This window comes from Copadichromis virginalis, linkage group LG10, assembly GCF_057382275.1.
Source record: "Copadichromis virginalis isolate Kocher_CV1m ecotype Utaka linkage group LG10, C_Virginalis_male_GT1.1, whole genome shotgun sequence".
In the NCBI taxonomy this organism is placed as follows: domain Eukaryota; kingdom Metazoa; phylum Chordata; class Actinopteri; order Cichliformes; family Cichlidae; genus Copadichromis; species Copadichromis virginalis.
In genome coordinates this window covers 17,482,206-17,494,967 of record NC_140627.1, presented here as the reverse complement: position 1 = coordinate 17,494,967, position 12,762 = coordinate 17,482,206, and the positions used below count along the sequence as shown (strand labels likewise).

The 12,762-nt window shown below is 40.6% G+C and overlaps 1 protein-coding gene across 1 annotated transcript in view; it reads left to right on the top strand.

The window, feature by feature from the left end:
- fat3b (FAT atypical cadherin 3b) overlaps window positions 1–12,525 on the top strand; it is a 65,431-nt gene extending 52,906 nt beyond the window's left edge. The window contains exons 47-52 of the mRNA XM_085470315.1: window positions 661–916; window positions 5,248–5,346; window positions 6,406–6,465; window positions 6,749–6,787; window positions 8,104–8,169; window positions 9,607–12,525. Of these exons, the coding sequence (XP_085326441.1) occupies window positions 661–916; window positions 5,248–5,346; window positions 6,406–6,465; window positions 6,749–6,787; window positions 8,104–8,169; window positions 9,607–10,364 (1,278 nt within the window). The 3' untranslated portion in view covers window positions 10,365–12,525. The remainder of the gene's footprint in view (window positions 1–660; window positions 917–5,247; window positions 5,347–6,405; window positions 6,466–6,748; window positions 6,788–8,103; window positions 8,170–9,606) is intronic.
- Window positions 12,526–12,762: the final 237 nt, after the last annotated feature.

Genomic DNA, 12,762 nt, shown 5'->3' with positions numbered 1-12,762 from the left:
TTCTTATATTAGTCCTATTTTTTAAAAACAGCCACAGTGTGCTGGAGAAAGAATACATGGGCTCCACACACAGCTCAACTATAAAAACTGTGTTTTTATGGCAGGAACTAGGTTTTGATATCAAATATAACACAAGGACGATATAGGTAGATTAAAAAGTAGTAATGTTCCCAGCACATTCGCTCTATTATGTAGATAATCAGCTTACAGGATACAGAAAGTCTGCTCACATTTAATAATCATGTTCATGTCTTCTTTGTAGTCAATTCTGCATGTGATGAGCTAAAATAAGCTTCACAGCAGCGACTTCATCATGTGTGTGGCCCTTCAGATAGGGCGATGACCCAGTTCTTCTTTCATGGCAATAATTAAGAAAAACAATTAATGGTATCAGAAAATCAATTGGAATTGTTGGAAATATAAAACAGAAAGGTCGTACACTGGTGCAGAATATTGTATTGTTTTTACAAAAAGCAATCATTTGATAATTTATGTATGTTTCTGATTGTGCGTGTAATTGCACAAAGAATGAAATAATGATTTGTTTTCTAATAACGCATGAAATCCTGTATAAATTTGTTTGCATTTCGAGTTTCTGAATAGTAACTACCTGGCTTGCCCTTACCCGAACTTTCTGGGTATTTTCTTGTGTCTCTGCAGATTAGCAGCTTCCTCTCAGACATGTCTAATGTCCGAGGTATGGCCAATAGGCGGGGCGTCGCAGTGTGCAGTGTGGCACCCAATCTCCCTTCAGCATCTGCTTGCCGCTCAGAGCATAGCCCGGCCCACAAAGTGTCCTGGGAAGGCGAAGAAATGAGGGAGAAAGAGCTGGAGAGGGCTAGAGATGAGAGAGAGGAGGAGTGGGGGCAGAGAGCTTTTGAGCTGGAGAGAACACAGAGAGATAACAGTCCACAGGGTAAGACTGCAACAGTCTGCCTGCAAACACACACACACACACACGCATGTGCGCACACAGCTTCTAACCTGATCAAAAAGGCAAAGAGTACACAGGCCATGAACACATTGTGTTACACCAATACCACCATCTTCACTGAGAGAGCTCATTTCACAGTGCTCTATGCCTTTTGATCACACACATCAAAGAAAATGGCCCAGAGTAAGCAAGAGTGCTTAAAAAGTAATATTTTCTATTTTGCTATCATTTCAGTTTTCTTATTTATTTCCTAGGAGCAATAATGGGTAATAGAACTTTCTGTTACACTGCTGAAATTGGCAATTATGTCCACTTGTATCAGGATAACTCTCTTGGATCTTGTGGGCACTTCTGTTTGAATGGTCAGGGTAATCAGCCAGAACTGATGTCCTATGTTCTTGTCCTACTTTTGCAAAAAAAAAAAAAAAAAAAGCAAGAAAGAAAAAATAAAAAATAAAGTTCAGTTAAAATCAAAGTAGTTGGAACACTCCCACACAAAGTCACCCAACTTCTCTGTCAAGTTTCCCTCTTTTTATTTTTCCTTAAATTTGCTTCACACCTACCTTTGTCAGCCGTACAGGCACCAAACCGAAGGAGAGAAGAATGTCATTGTAATTCAGCATCCGTCTGATATTTTAGCTGCCAACACTCTTCCCAGTCTGTTCTCTGTCGATGAACCACGTTGCATTTCAGTGCGCAGGTAGGCGTCAGATATTTCGATCCTTTGTCCAGCCTGTTGTGTGAATAATACAGCTTGCGGTGGGAACTTCCTGGCTGTTAATTATTGATTTTTTCCTGTAGGAATGGGAAATAGGTTATTTTATTTATTTGGTCCCCCGCTGAGTGTCTGTAGAAAAAAGAAAAAAAAGAACCAGCACCACCTACTCACATTTACACCACCAGTCTATTAATTTAATGATGATAAACCTTATAGAAAACTGACCTCAAGATTACTGTGTTAATGACTGCAGTGTTAACTGCCAGGTTAACTAATCAATTGCAAATGAGTTTTGTAAGTTATTTACACCACGACAGCCACAAGCAAGTGCAATAATGTGTATTTCAATAACAAGGCCACAGGTCAAAACATGAAATAGTTACTAACCAGGGAACATCCCTGTTAGTAACTATGGTTATTTTCTGTTACTACCCGTTCGATCATAAATAAATAAAATGGGATGAATAATTAAATACTTGGAAAATACTCTTTGAACAAATCAGGCCTCATACTGAACTCTATAGTTTGGAGTTTTTTTGGTAACTGTTGGTAACTCTTCAGGATGTCTTCTTCATGGAGGAGTATTTTAAACACTAACTATGAACTGTTTCACTCACAGGAAGTCATTTCTGAAGACTGACATTGAAAAAAAAAAAGGTTTGAACTGTACAAACTCTGTTTTCCCCTTAAATACTCTTTTTCCATGTATGTTTGCACTTGTTACGGTAAACTTTTGCACCTATTTCTTAGGTTACTTGCAAAATACTAAAAAGTGAAGGCAGACTCAAGACTTTTAGCATGTTCACAGGAGGACAACATGCCACAGAGATTAAAACCTGGTTCTAAAAATGGTCATTTCTGCTCTAAAGTTGGGTGTTTCAGAGTGAACTGATCGAGGCGTGACCTCTGGAGGTGAATATTGAAGCCAGTGCAGATGTGCCACAAACTGCAGTTCCTCTAGCTGTCACAATAGGCTGGCTTCAAGAGAGAGCTATTCCCCAACTTTACAGCATGTTTACAGTCTGGCTTCTATGGAGTGTTTCAACTCTGAGAGTTTTTTTTTAACTCATCCATCTGGAGTTAGGAGCGCGGCCGCTTTGACTGACATTTATGTTTGATTTTGCTGAAAATGACTTTGAGTTGAAACTGTTGGATTGGCTCTGTTTTGCTTGGTAATTGTTAGTGTTTCAAACCGAAATGCTGAAAACTTGTCTGGAAAAAAACATAAAATAAGAAGGGAGCCAAATTGTAGACTGTATCACTTAAATCAGCGTAACATTATATTTTACTGAACTGGCTCGGCAAAGAAAGTAGTTTGGGTGGGTCTTAATTATAGGAACTTGTAAGAAAAAAAACAGAAAGAAAGAAAGAAAGAAAGAAAGAAAGAAAGAAAGAAAGAAAGAAAGAAAGAAAGAAAGAAAGAAAGGGTAAAACATTTTTGCTTTTTCCAAAACCTGATTATATTAAGTGTCCCCTTGCCTGCATCCTGAATTAGACCTGTGGCTGCTGCACTGTCTTTCTTGTTTAGTTTGATTGATGGTACTGCCTTACTGATCACATTCCCACAGGAGCGTTTCGCTTCTTCCATATGCATTGAACCATGACTACGTAGCTTGAGCTCAGAAAGCTGAGGTTGATGTCCAGACATCCCGGCCCTCGCGGACACGGTTGCAGAGTACGGATTTGGTCACAAGATGGGCCGAGCCCTGAATGCTTGCTTACCAAACGTGAAGTGAAAAACAAGATTTTTGAAGATTTGAAATTCTGTCACACCTGACCTGTCAGACAAGGGTAAACTGTTGTGTAGAGGTGTGAGATTCAAAACGCTATCACAAAATCTCTGTTGTTATTATGAATTTACACCCACCCACCCACAGGAACAACTGTGTGCTGGGATGTATTAAGGTACAGCTGGAACTGCGGGAAGCAATTGCATGACATAAAATATTTGTATAGTCTTCTTGAAAAATGTATTTTTCTTGAGACGTTGCGTTAATGTGACACTGGCATCTTTGCTCCAAAATGAGCTGAATAAAAAGACTTTTGATTTACTTTTTTGACTTGATGCCATATAATTTGTTAGTGCATCTTTGTTTACTGTGACTCAATACAAGCATCTGGAGAAGAATTCATCTGAAAAGATGCTCATGAGGAAATATTCAGAACCCAGACCATTTATTGCCAATCAATGATTCTCACATTAAGATCCATCGCTACATAGCAGCAAGGCAGTAAAATGGATTTAAATAGCTTTCTATTTTCTATTTCTCTCTTTTTTTCCTCTCTGTTTGTTCCATCTACTAAATAAAAGCCTATTTAGTTTTCCCAAAAGTTTGCTAAAAGTTACTTTTAATCACATCAGCAAAACTGGCTCTTTGCATGCAGTTTTATTTTGCACAAACAATTGATCTCACAGCTCAGCCTTTCCACTCTGCTGGTCCTCTGTATTTCTTTCCCAATTTGAGCAAAAATGAAGAAAAAAAAAAGACTTCATTGCTTCTACATAAGGGGCACCTGGTAGAGAAATTCACCTGCCTCTGGCTGTGTTGTAAACAGTCTTTACAGCTTATCTGAAGTCATAAGTACCTGCTACGGACCTCCGGGCAGTTGTTTGACAATCACTCAGAGGACACTTGGAGTGATTTGAAGGAAACAAACCTTCAAATAACAGCTCGGCAAAGGCACGAAAAAAGACCACACTGACTTGTAATCACCAGTTTATTTGAAATGATGCCTCTGCAGACGTAAAGGTTAAGGAAAACTGGAGATATTAGGCCTGGTAGATTTCTCCAAACAAAATTTAATTTGATTTGTGTGCGCAGACAAAATTGCAGGGTTGTAACATAAAAGAAGACCTTTGATTACCACAGTATGAAAAGCTTGACCCAAAACAGAAACCTACTTGCCACCCTACCCTGTAGCGCAGTGACGTTGTCATGCAATTTGCTCTATTTTGCTTTTTTTCTTTAAGCAGTTATTCAGCAGTTACATAACCACCAGTAACTCGGTGGTCTTCACCCCCTCCATGATAGTGCTGACAGCATTAAATGGACAGACCTGGATTTGCAGTAGGTGTACTGGGATTTGTGGAAAAAGCTGTACATCAAAGCAGCGAGGAAGCCTTTATGGGAAAAAAAAATCATTCTGCAGGTCAAATATGTTTTTTAAATATGCTCTATCTGAGTCAAAAGTAGATGAATAGCAGATTTAGCCTCGCTCTTCTAACTGAACACAGCCAGCTAGAAAGAAAATGAATGGACAGGCGGAGTGACGGATCTGTGGACACATTTTTTCCCCATGAGTGCACTGAATGAACAAAGTAGAGAGTTTTCGGTCACTCTGATCCTTTCTTCTTTTCACCCTGATAGAAATCCAACTCAAAGCTGATGCGAGGTTATTTTAGCTCAGACTTTAGAAGCTTCTTATTAGCCGAAATTAAGCTTTTAAATGTAAATACAGCACAAGCGTTACTGAGCTTTTCAGATCTGAACGGTTCGGATATCTGAACACGTCTTTCAATTCTGAACCTACATTTAATTTACCATGAGTGAAAGTTGCTGATGTGAATGAGTGTTGTTTTGTGTTTTTACATTAGACGTGTCGGAGCTGGCGGACGGGCTGGGGTGTCTCTCGGACTCCACCTCCGAGGAGCACTCACTTAGCTCCTACACTTCAGAGTCCTTCGATGACAACGGTAAGACTCTGATACTCAAATTAACTTAAGCGCATTTTAATTGCCAGAAGTTTGTAGGTAATGTTCCCCACACCAGTACCTTCTTTGTCCCACCATCATTTTAAACTCCTTCAACTAAAGCCTGGAACTTTCTGCAGAAAAAAGTCCTAAAAGTGGACAGATTTGTCAAGCATTCTCACTGAAACATGTAATTGTTTCTCGGTTTACCAGTGTCTTCCATCTTCAGTCTGTCCGCTGCTTCATGTTCTGCATGCATATCCTTCTAACCTTGTTGTCTTGCTGCTGCTGTTGTCTTTGCTCGCTGTTTGTGCGTGCTGTTCTTGCTTTGCTCTTGGTTTCCTGATGCTGTTGTCCGTTAGATAGACTGCCAATTATGTGTTGCTTGCTGCCACGTGTTATTACGTCTTGTGACTGTATTCAAGCAGGGAGTGTTTTAAATGGTTTCTGAATGTGTGCCGCCGTCTTTTAAGCATCTGACATTTCTTTCTTAGTTCCCTTGAGAGGGTTCGCCTTTCGCAGGGCTGTCACTGTGAATAGGAATTAGTTCCTAATGAATTGCCTGGTTAAATGAAGGTTAGTGTAAAATCAAATGCTGGGCCTGTAGTAATTATTGAAAAGCAGGGTGATATTAGAGAAGTGGAAATGCTTTAATGCAACCAATATGCACAGGTTGCCTGTGCATCTTTTTTTCAAAGCTACAATTCCCAGATAACTCGATAGCATTGATTTTCCACTGGCTAACTATAAGAGGGTGGAAGTCAAGCACCGTAATGATGCTGATGTGTGTGTGTGTGGTTGTGTTCTTTACATAGGAAATCTATGTCAGTGCTTTATTTCCTGTCTAATTAGTGTAGCTGCAAAGAGTCCTCGCTTTCTTACAGGACACCCACACACACACGCGCACGCACAGACACCACATGTATATAGACACGTTTGCAACATGCTTCCTCCGTGTTCTCAGCACCTCTGAGTCACCTCCACTGTATAAAACCTTGCCCTGTTCATGAATGCACTGAGATTATTTCCATTTCTTCTTCTCTCTTTCTGTCTTCTGCCTAGCCTCCATAGTGACAGTGATACGTCTCGTCAATGATACTGTTGATAACATTGAAAGTGAAGGTATGAAGGAAAATCCTCTGTTAACTCCCCTGTCTTCTTTGTGTCTGTCATTCCGACGCCAACATATTTGTTCAGCGGCAGAGCAAAAAGATTTACTGAATGCAGCCGAGCCGCTGCCATTCGGCCCCCGTTCTTATTACGAATTAAACATCCTGCTTAGATTTCTAATATTTGTTGTCAGTTTCTGACACCGGATTTCTCTGTGTTTCAGTTTTTCCCCTTTGGTTTCTGGGTTGTTTGTCTCGCTCTGTCTCTGACTTTCCCTTTCTCTCTGCCTTTGTAGTGTCAAACATGGACAAAGAACAGCGGCGTAGCAGCCCTGGTGAGTGAGATGCAACGCAATGGAAAAACATCGTATTAATTTGCCATTTCTTTGACTTTATTTGTCAGGGGTGAGAACCCACAACCTGACCTTTTGCATCCTTTGCAGTATTGTCTCTGAATACTTTCATCAGAGCCCAATAGTACAGATTACTATGTCTATTTATGCCGACTCTATCCACTCTTTGAATGTCAATGCAGGCTTCCAGTTTCCGATTATGTTTTCTGACCTCGGAGGTCGGGAAAAATAACTGGAATGTGAGTCAGTTTCTGTTGCCCTGTGTGTAGCAAACAGTGTAGGGCTTTCAGGTACAACATTCAGGCAGCTCTTTGATGAAATAAAAATATTATGTCCAGAGATACTTTTAAAACGTATTCTGCTTCATAGTTAATTAAGAAATTTTGAATTCTGATGACTGCTAAATTGGGCGCAGCAGTCCTAGCTCCAAGCAAAGCAAAGCTTTCACCCCGGCCTTGCAGAGGGTCTCAGAGGATTAGGGGCACTTTGAGCTAAGCCTCACATCCGCCCAGAACAGCAGAGGAGAAGGCAGCTTCAAACACTTTCTTTTTCAACATTTTTTTTGGGGGGGGGGAATCATCTACAGTCTGAACACTGACTTTCTGCTCTTAGCGAATGCATGGCTTTCCTTAAACAAACACCGGGGCCGTCACAATCCAGTTGCACCTATCCTTTAAGATCCCTACTCCGCTGTCAGTTGCTTGTGCTACACTCTTGCAATCAATATTAATTGGCTCATAGTTACCAAGTCTGTTTGTTCTCGGTTGCATGTAATTTACTAGGTCTACAAAGCATTTCGTTTCCAACCCAGAGCAAGAGTGTGTTTATGCCTCAGTCACTGCCAGCCTGCTGAAGCACACGCAGCTTCATTTCAGACAAAGATAATTAAATGATGTTTGTCCAGTGGGTTTTTTTTTGAAGACATCCTTTGGATTCAGAATTTTCTGTTTTTGCACAAAACATTTTTTTAATAAAGTTTTCAATCTCACAAGTTTATTTTCAAGCACAGCAAGAAGAAATGTGAAAAAAGCGAATCTGATATATCGTGGTATTTTTCCATTTTCTGTTTTTGTATACAGTTGCAGCATGATTGTGTGCATGTATTATCTATTATGAATTGTGTTTGTGGGTATAAGCGGTGTGCTAAATGGCTCTCTGCCAGCTTCCCTCTCTTGTTGTCGAAGCGTGCTTTCTTCTGTGTCATAATTCGCCGTCTCCTTTTGCATTCACCGAGAATTTCATCATCAAAGGTTCGCCGTCCCATGAGATATTTGTTTTGTTTCCCATTTTACTGACAGCGAGTCATCACCTGCAGAGCAAAGATGAGATTTGCGTAGAGTTCATCAAAGAGTACATTGTGGATTGTAAGAGCATTCTTTTTTCCCCCCCTCCCTTAACCCTTCGTTAGAACATTTTTTAACCAGAGACAGATATTTGAGGCAAGCATGGCATGGCAGTAAGATCTCGTTGGCATGGCAGTCCGTTAGATATCTGTGTCCACACATGTGTCATGAATTATATAGTAGTGGCTGGCACAAGCACAGTAATTAAGTGTACTCTCTGTCCCACACACAGGGTGACCCCTCTGCCTCCTCTCACTTCATCAATATGATATTTTTTCCCCTCACAGCTCATTAACCTAACCATGAATTATGCAACCTGCATGCTGTAGTTTGTAGGAAGTTGTGGATTAGCGGGGAGTTCTGTGTCAGTCCATTTAGCAGCATGAACTGAAATCTAAAATAAATAAATAAATAAAATGTCGACTAATTTTATTTGCACATTAATAAAAAAGTAAATGAGAACTGGAGCGATTACACGAAGCAAACACGCTGGAGAAATCCCACGGAACAAACAGAAAGCCCCACTTACTGGCACTTTGTGGGTCTCCTGCTACACCTCTCAAACATGCAGCGCACACATGCACACATGCACACACTATCATGCGTGCTTCATTTCTTGTGCAAAAATAAACCCAATCAAAGGTAGAGATAATAAGCATGGGGACAATTTAAGGGGAGAAGCAAAATAAACACGACAAGCCAGATAATATGCAAGCTATTTGGAAATGGGTTCAAAATTGATAATAAAATTGGCAACTTTTTTCCAGATGTTGGTGGTTTTACACCTTGAGAAAGCTTTTTTCATTCATTTTATTTATTTTATTTGTCTTTAGTTTTTTTTTTGTTTTTACAAGGGCAGCGGTAGAAGCGTAAGTGACAATGAAATGTGTGTGCAGCTGTAAGAATCACAACAGTCCTCCTATAACAGATGCACAGAAGTGTAGTTACTGGTGTCACCACTCTCTACCTGCTGGAGATAAGATTGCAGCGATACTGTTGTTTTAGACGAGGAGTTTATTTACCGATGGACACCTTTCGCCGGCTGATCCTATTAGACTGATTAGATCTGAGTCTTCATCACACTGTGCTGTAACACTGTGGTTCTTTAACTTGTATGCAACAGCTGAAAAAAGTTCATGCTCCAGATTTTTTATCAGTTAATAGCAACAATAAATGATACAAGCTGAATGAGGTCTGCGTGATAGCATCGCTGTGCTTTTCCTACATAAATCATATTTTACTGCAGTAGATCTGTGTCCCACCGGTGGGACCACCACTGTAGTGCACCCTAATGCACACTACAGTAAAACTATATGCTTCCAGTGATTTAGAAGCAAAGATTTTTCCATGGAAAAAGACATATGTTGCTATTACACCGTGTTAAGTTCCATTCCTTTCTTAGATTGTCCTTAAATCCATGCTGTTTATTACTGAAACTATGCCAAACTGTATTTTCAGCATACCGCTGGGAGTCTTCCTGTCAGACTTCAAGCTGGGTGTCGCCATCACGACTGCGTCCACCTGAGTTAGGATCCCATTATGAGCTTAATGACACCCAGCAGAACATCAGACGCGGAGGCAGCACGCACTCTCTGCAGCTGGACTACAGGGTGATGGGCTACAACGCGGACAAAAGCTGTGAGAGGACACAGGAAACTGGGAGGAGGACCTTTCAGTGGGAGAGGAATCAGTCTGGAGAGTGGGAGAGAAAACACACCCCGGACAGAAAAGAAAAGAGAAGGTACAAGGAGGAAGGAAGGAATATGAACATTAGGACCAAGGACATGGAGGGACACCAGGACCACGGAGATCAGCAGCTGCAGGACCAAGACAGCTGTGACGACAGCTCCTCGCCCGTGTATGAAGAGTACCAAGAGTCCAGACATGATCCGGAACAAAATGAAGACACGGAGAGCCTTTATGATATTCTACCCCCAACTCGGCGAGCCTATGAAGGATATCCGTCCAGTCCCCCAGGGCTAAACCTGCACCCAGCTCAACTTATGCCCCCCCTCAGGGCCTGGGACTTACAGACAGAGGAATGGAGGGGATCACGGGAAGACCATGGAGGGCTTGGCTCTAATAGTCTGGCAGGTTCTGGGGATGAGTTAGAAAGACTACTGAACCTGGTGTCACTGAGAGCCAGGAGAGCCACACGAATAAACAGAGCCTCTACCAGATCTGAACCTGCAGCAGGCTGGGATGGGCTGAAATGAGCTCACGCTCAAAACAAAAAGATTTTCTGTTCCTTTGCAAATCACAGAGTGGCGGTGATCCTCTCTGGTTACGGTTCACATTTATAATCTACTCGAACGTTGGTCCACCACCTAAAAAAAAATAATTGGACAAGAATGTTAACATACACACTTTTATTATCCGACATTATTATCCTTGTGTAAACAAGCACTAATCCACCACCAATCCCCTGGCTCATTTGTAAGCGGGAGGAATAAGAGGAAATATATGTGTCTCGTCACAGCTACACCTTGGCTGCCATTGGCTCTGAATCAGTGCTTTTACATGTATTATTTAGAGTCACTGAAGAAGAACATTTGGAGCTTGTTTTAGATCGCGTACCCCTGTATGTGCAAATTTTCAAATCATGTATTTCGTTCATCGCTGTGTCGGATCGCACATGTACTGGCAGACAATTATTTTGTTAACTCAGCTGTGCAATACTTAATGCATTTATTATTTTTTACTGACGCGCACTCAGGTTTGTTTTGCAGGGAGCTTTTCGCTCACATCCCACACAGACACTGAGAGTATTAAGATTACCTGAGGTTGATTTTACACAATCATTTCATTTTCCTTTGTGGATTTATTTATTTATTCATATTTGTAGCTTTGCTTATGAGTCTCTTCATGAGCACATGTGTTATAGTTACCTGGCCTGTGTAGATATGATTAAATACAGGACTAAGGATATATTTTTTTATTTACTGAATCGGCTATTCTAAGTGAGTAGAAGGACACAGAGCTACTTATTAAAACACATTAATTTAATCAATATGTACATAATGTAATTTGAATATATTGAAGCTTTAGCAGTGCTTCAGGCAGACTGAAGCCCGCTTTACACCTGGTGTTAATATGTGAAATGAATTTCGGGGCATTATGTGCAGAACGGCTTAGAGAATTGTGTGGACATGCAACCGTGAAGTACAGAATCACTCACCCAGGACATGTGCTCATGGTTGGCTCGCTGATAACGCAGTGTAAATGCTGCTGCATTCCCAGTTCACACACAACAAAGGGAATGCAAATGAAAATAAACTCCACGTAACGAAGCTTCGAAACAGCGCTGTTCTCTGAGAATATTCCTAGTTGACTCCTAGTTGGCTAGGAGTAATTAAAGATAAACATATTCATGGTAGCTGTTCGGGTCATTTGTGGATTTTTTTTAAAAAGACACACCGTGTGCACAAAAATACACACACCTCTTCGCATGCACAAACTGGTATTTGTAAAGGAAGAATGTGTGGACCGTGTTCGTACTCCAGACTGTGACAGACGGTGAGGCAAGCCCGACAGAATGGAGAGAAGATGAAAAATGAACCGAGACAGAAGTGAAGAAAAACAGCCAGTTTGGCTGAGCTTGCATTCCCTGTTATCAATATATATATTTCCAGCTCATAAACGCATCATCAATAACTTAGCCTCTGCACACCACCACAGTGGATTTTAAATCAACCAGTCAACCTGTGATTGAAGTGCAGACTTTAAGCTTTAGTTCAAGGGATTTAACAAAAGTGTCCCATTAATATTGTTTAGGAATTACTGCCATTTTAATAGACAATCGCCTATATAGTTGGGTGGTTGCATGACAAGCAGTTTTATGACCAGATGAGACCTGTTTCCTGTTCATTTTATTATAAATTCAGGAGGTAAAAAAAGAAACACGAGCAGCTTTCAGTTCTAGATCTTTTATCTCCCTGAAGATGTTCTGTCAGATCTTCAAAGAGTCACTGTGATGGTGTACAGAAGCAAACAGTGAAACAATGTCTAAATACTTATGAACCTACAGTAACTGTATATGTACCATTTACAAATTTCAACTTGATCAGACCTTTCCATGTTCTGCTTGTTCTTTCTCATCTTCTTCATCATCTTCCTCTTATTATTGTTATTTTTTTCGGTGTAATAATTGTGGGTGCTAGCTGTATATGATGGCCTGCTTTCCTCCTGTGATCTGATGTACTTGTTGCCTCTTGTTTGCAGTCTCCGTTTTTTTTTTTTCTGTCTTATTTTGTTTTTACTTCTGCCAGGATCCTCTGCCCTGAACTTCCAGAGGTGAAAGCTTTTTTTCTCCCATCACTAGTTTCTCTTATGTTCGTGATTCCAGAACTGAGATCACCAAATACACATTTTAATTAGTCCACGACTCATATTAGTGTCTCAGTCTCAGATTTGGGGAAATTGCACTTGTTCTTTGCTGTGTTTTTTTTTTTTTATCATTGTCATGTCTAATCACTGCTTGATTTATATGCAAATGAGGAATAAGGGAGGATTTACATCATTCATTATGAAAGCTCTAAGTGGAAATCATGCACATGTGTAAAGTTTCGCTTTGATTGAGATTTATAAAAGAGCACCATGCGTAGGCACGGGTTT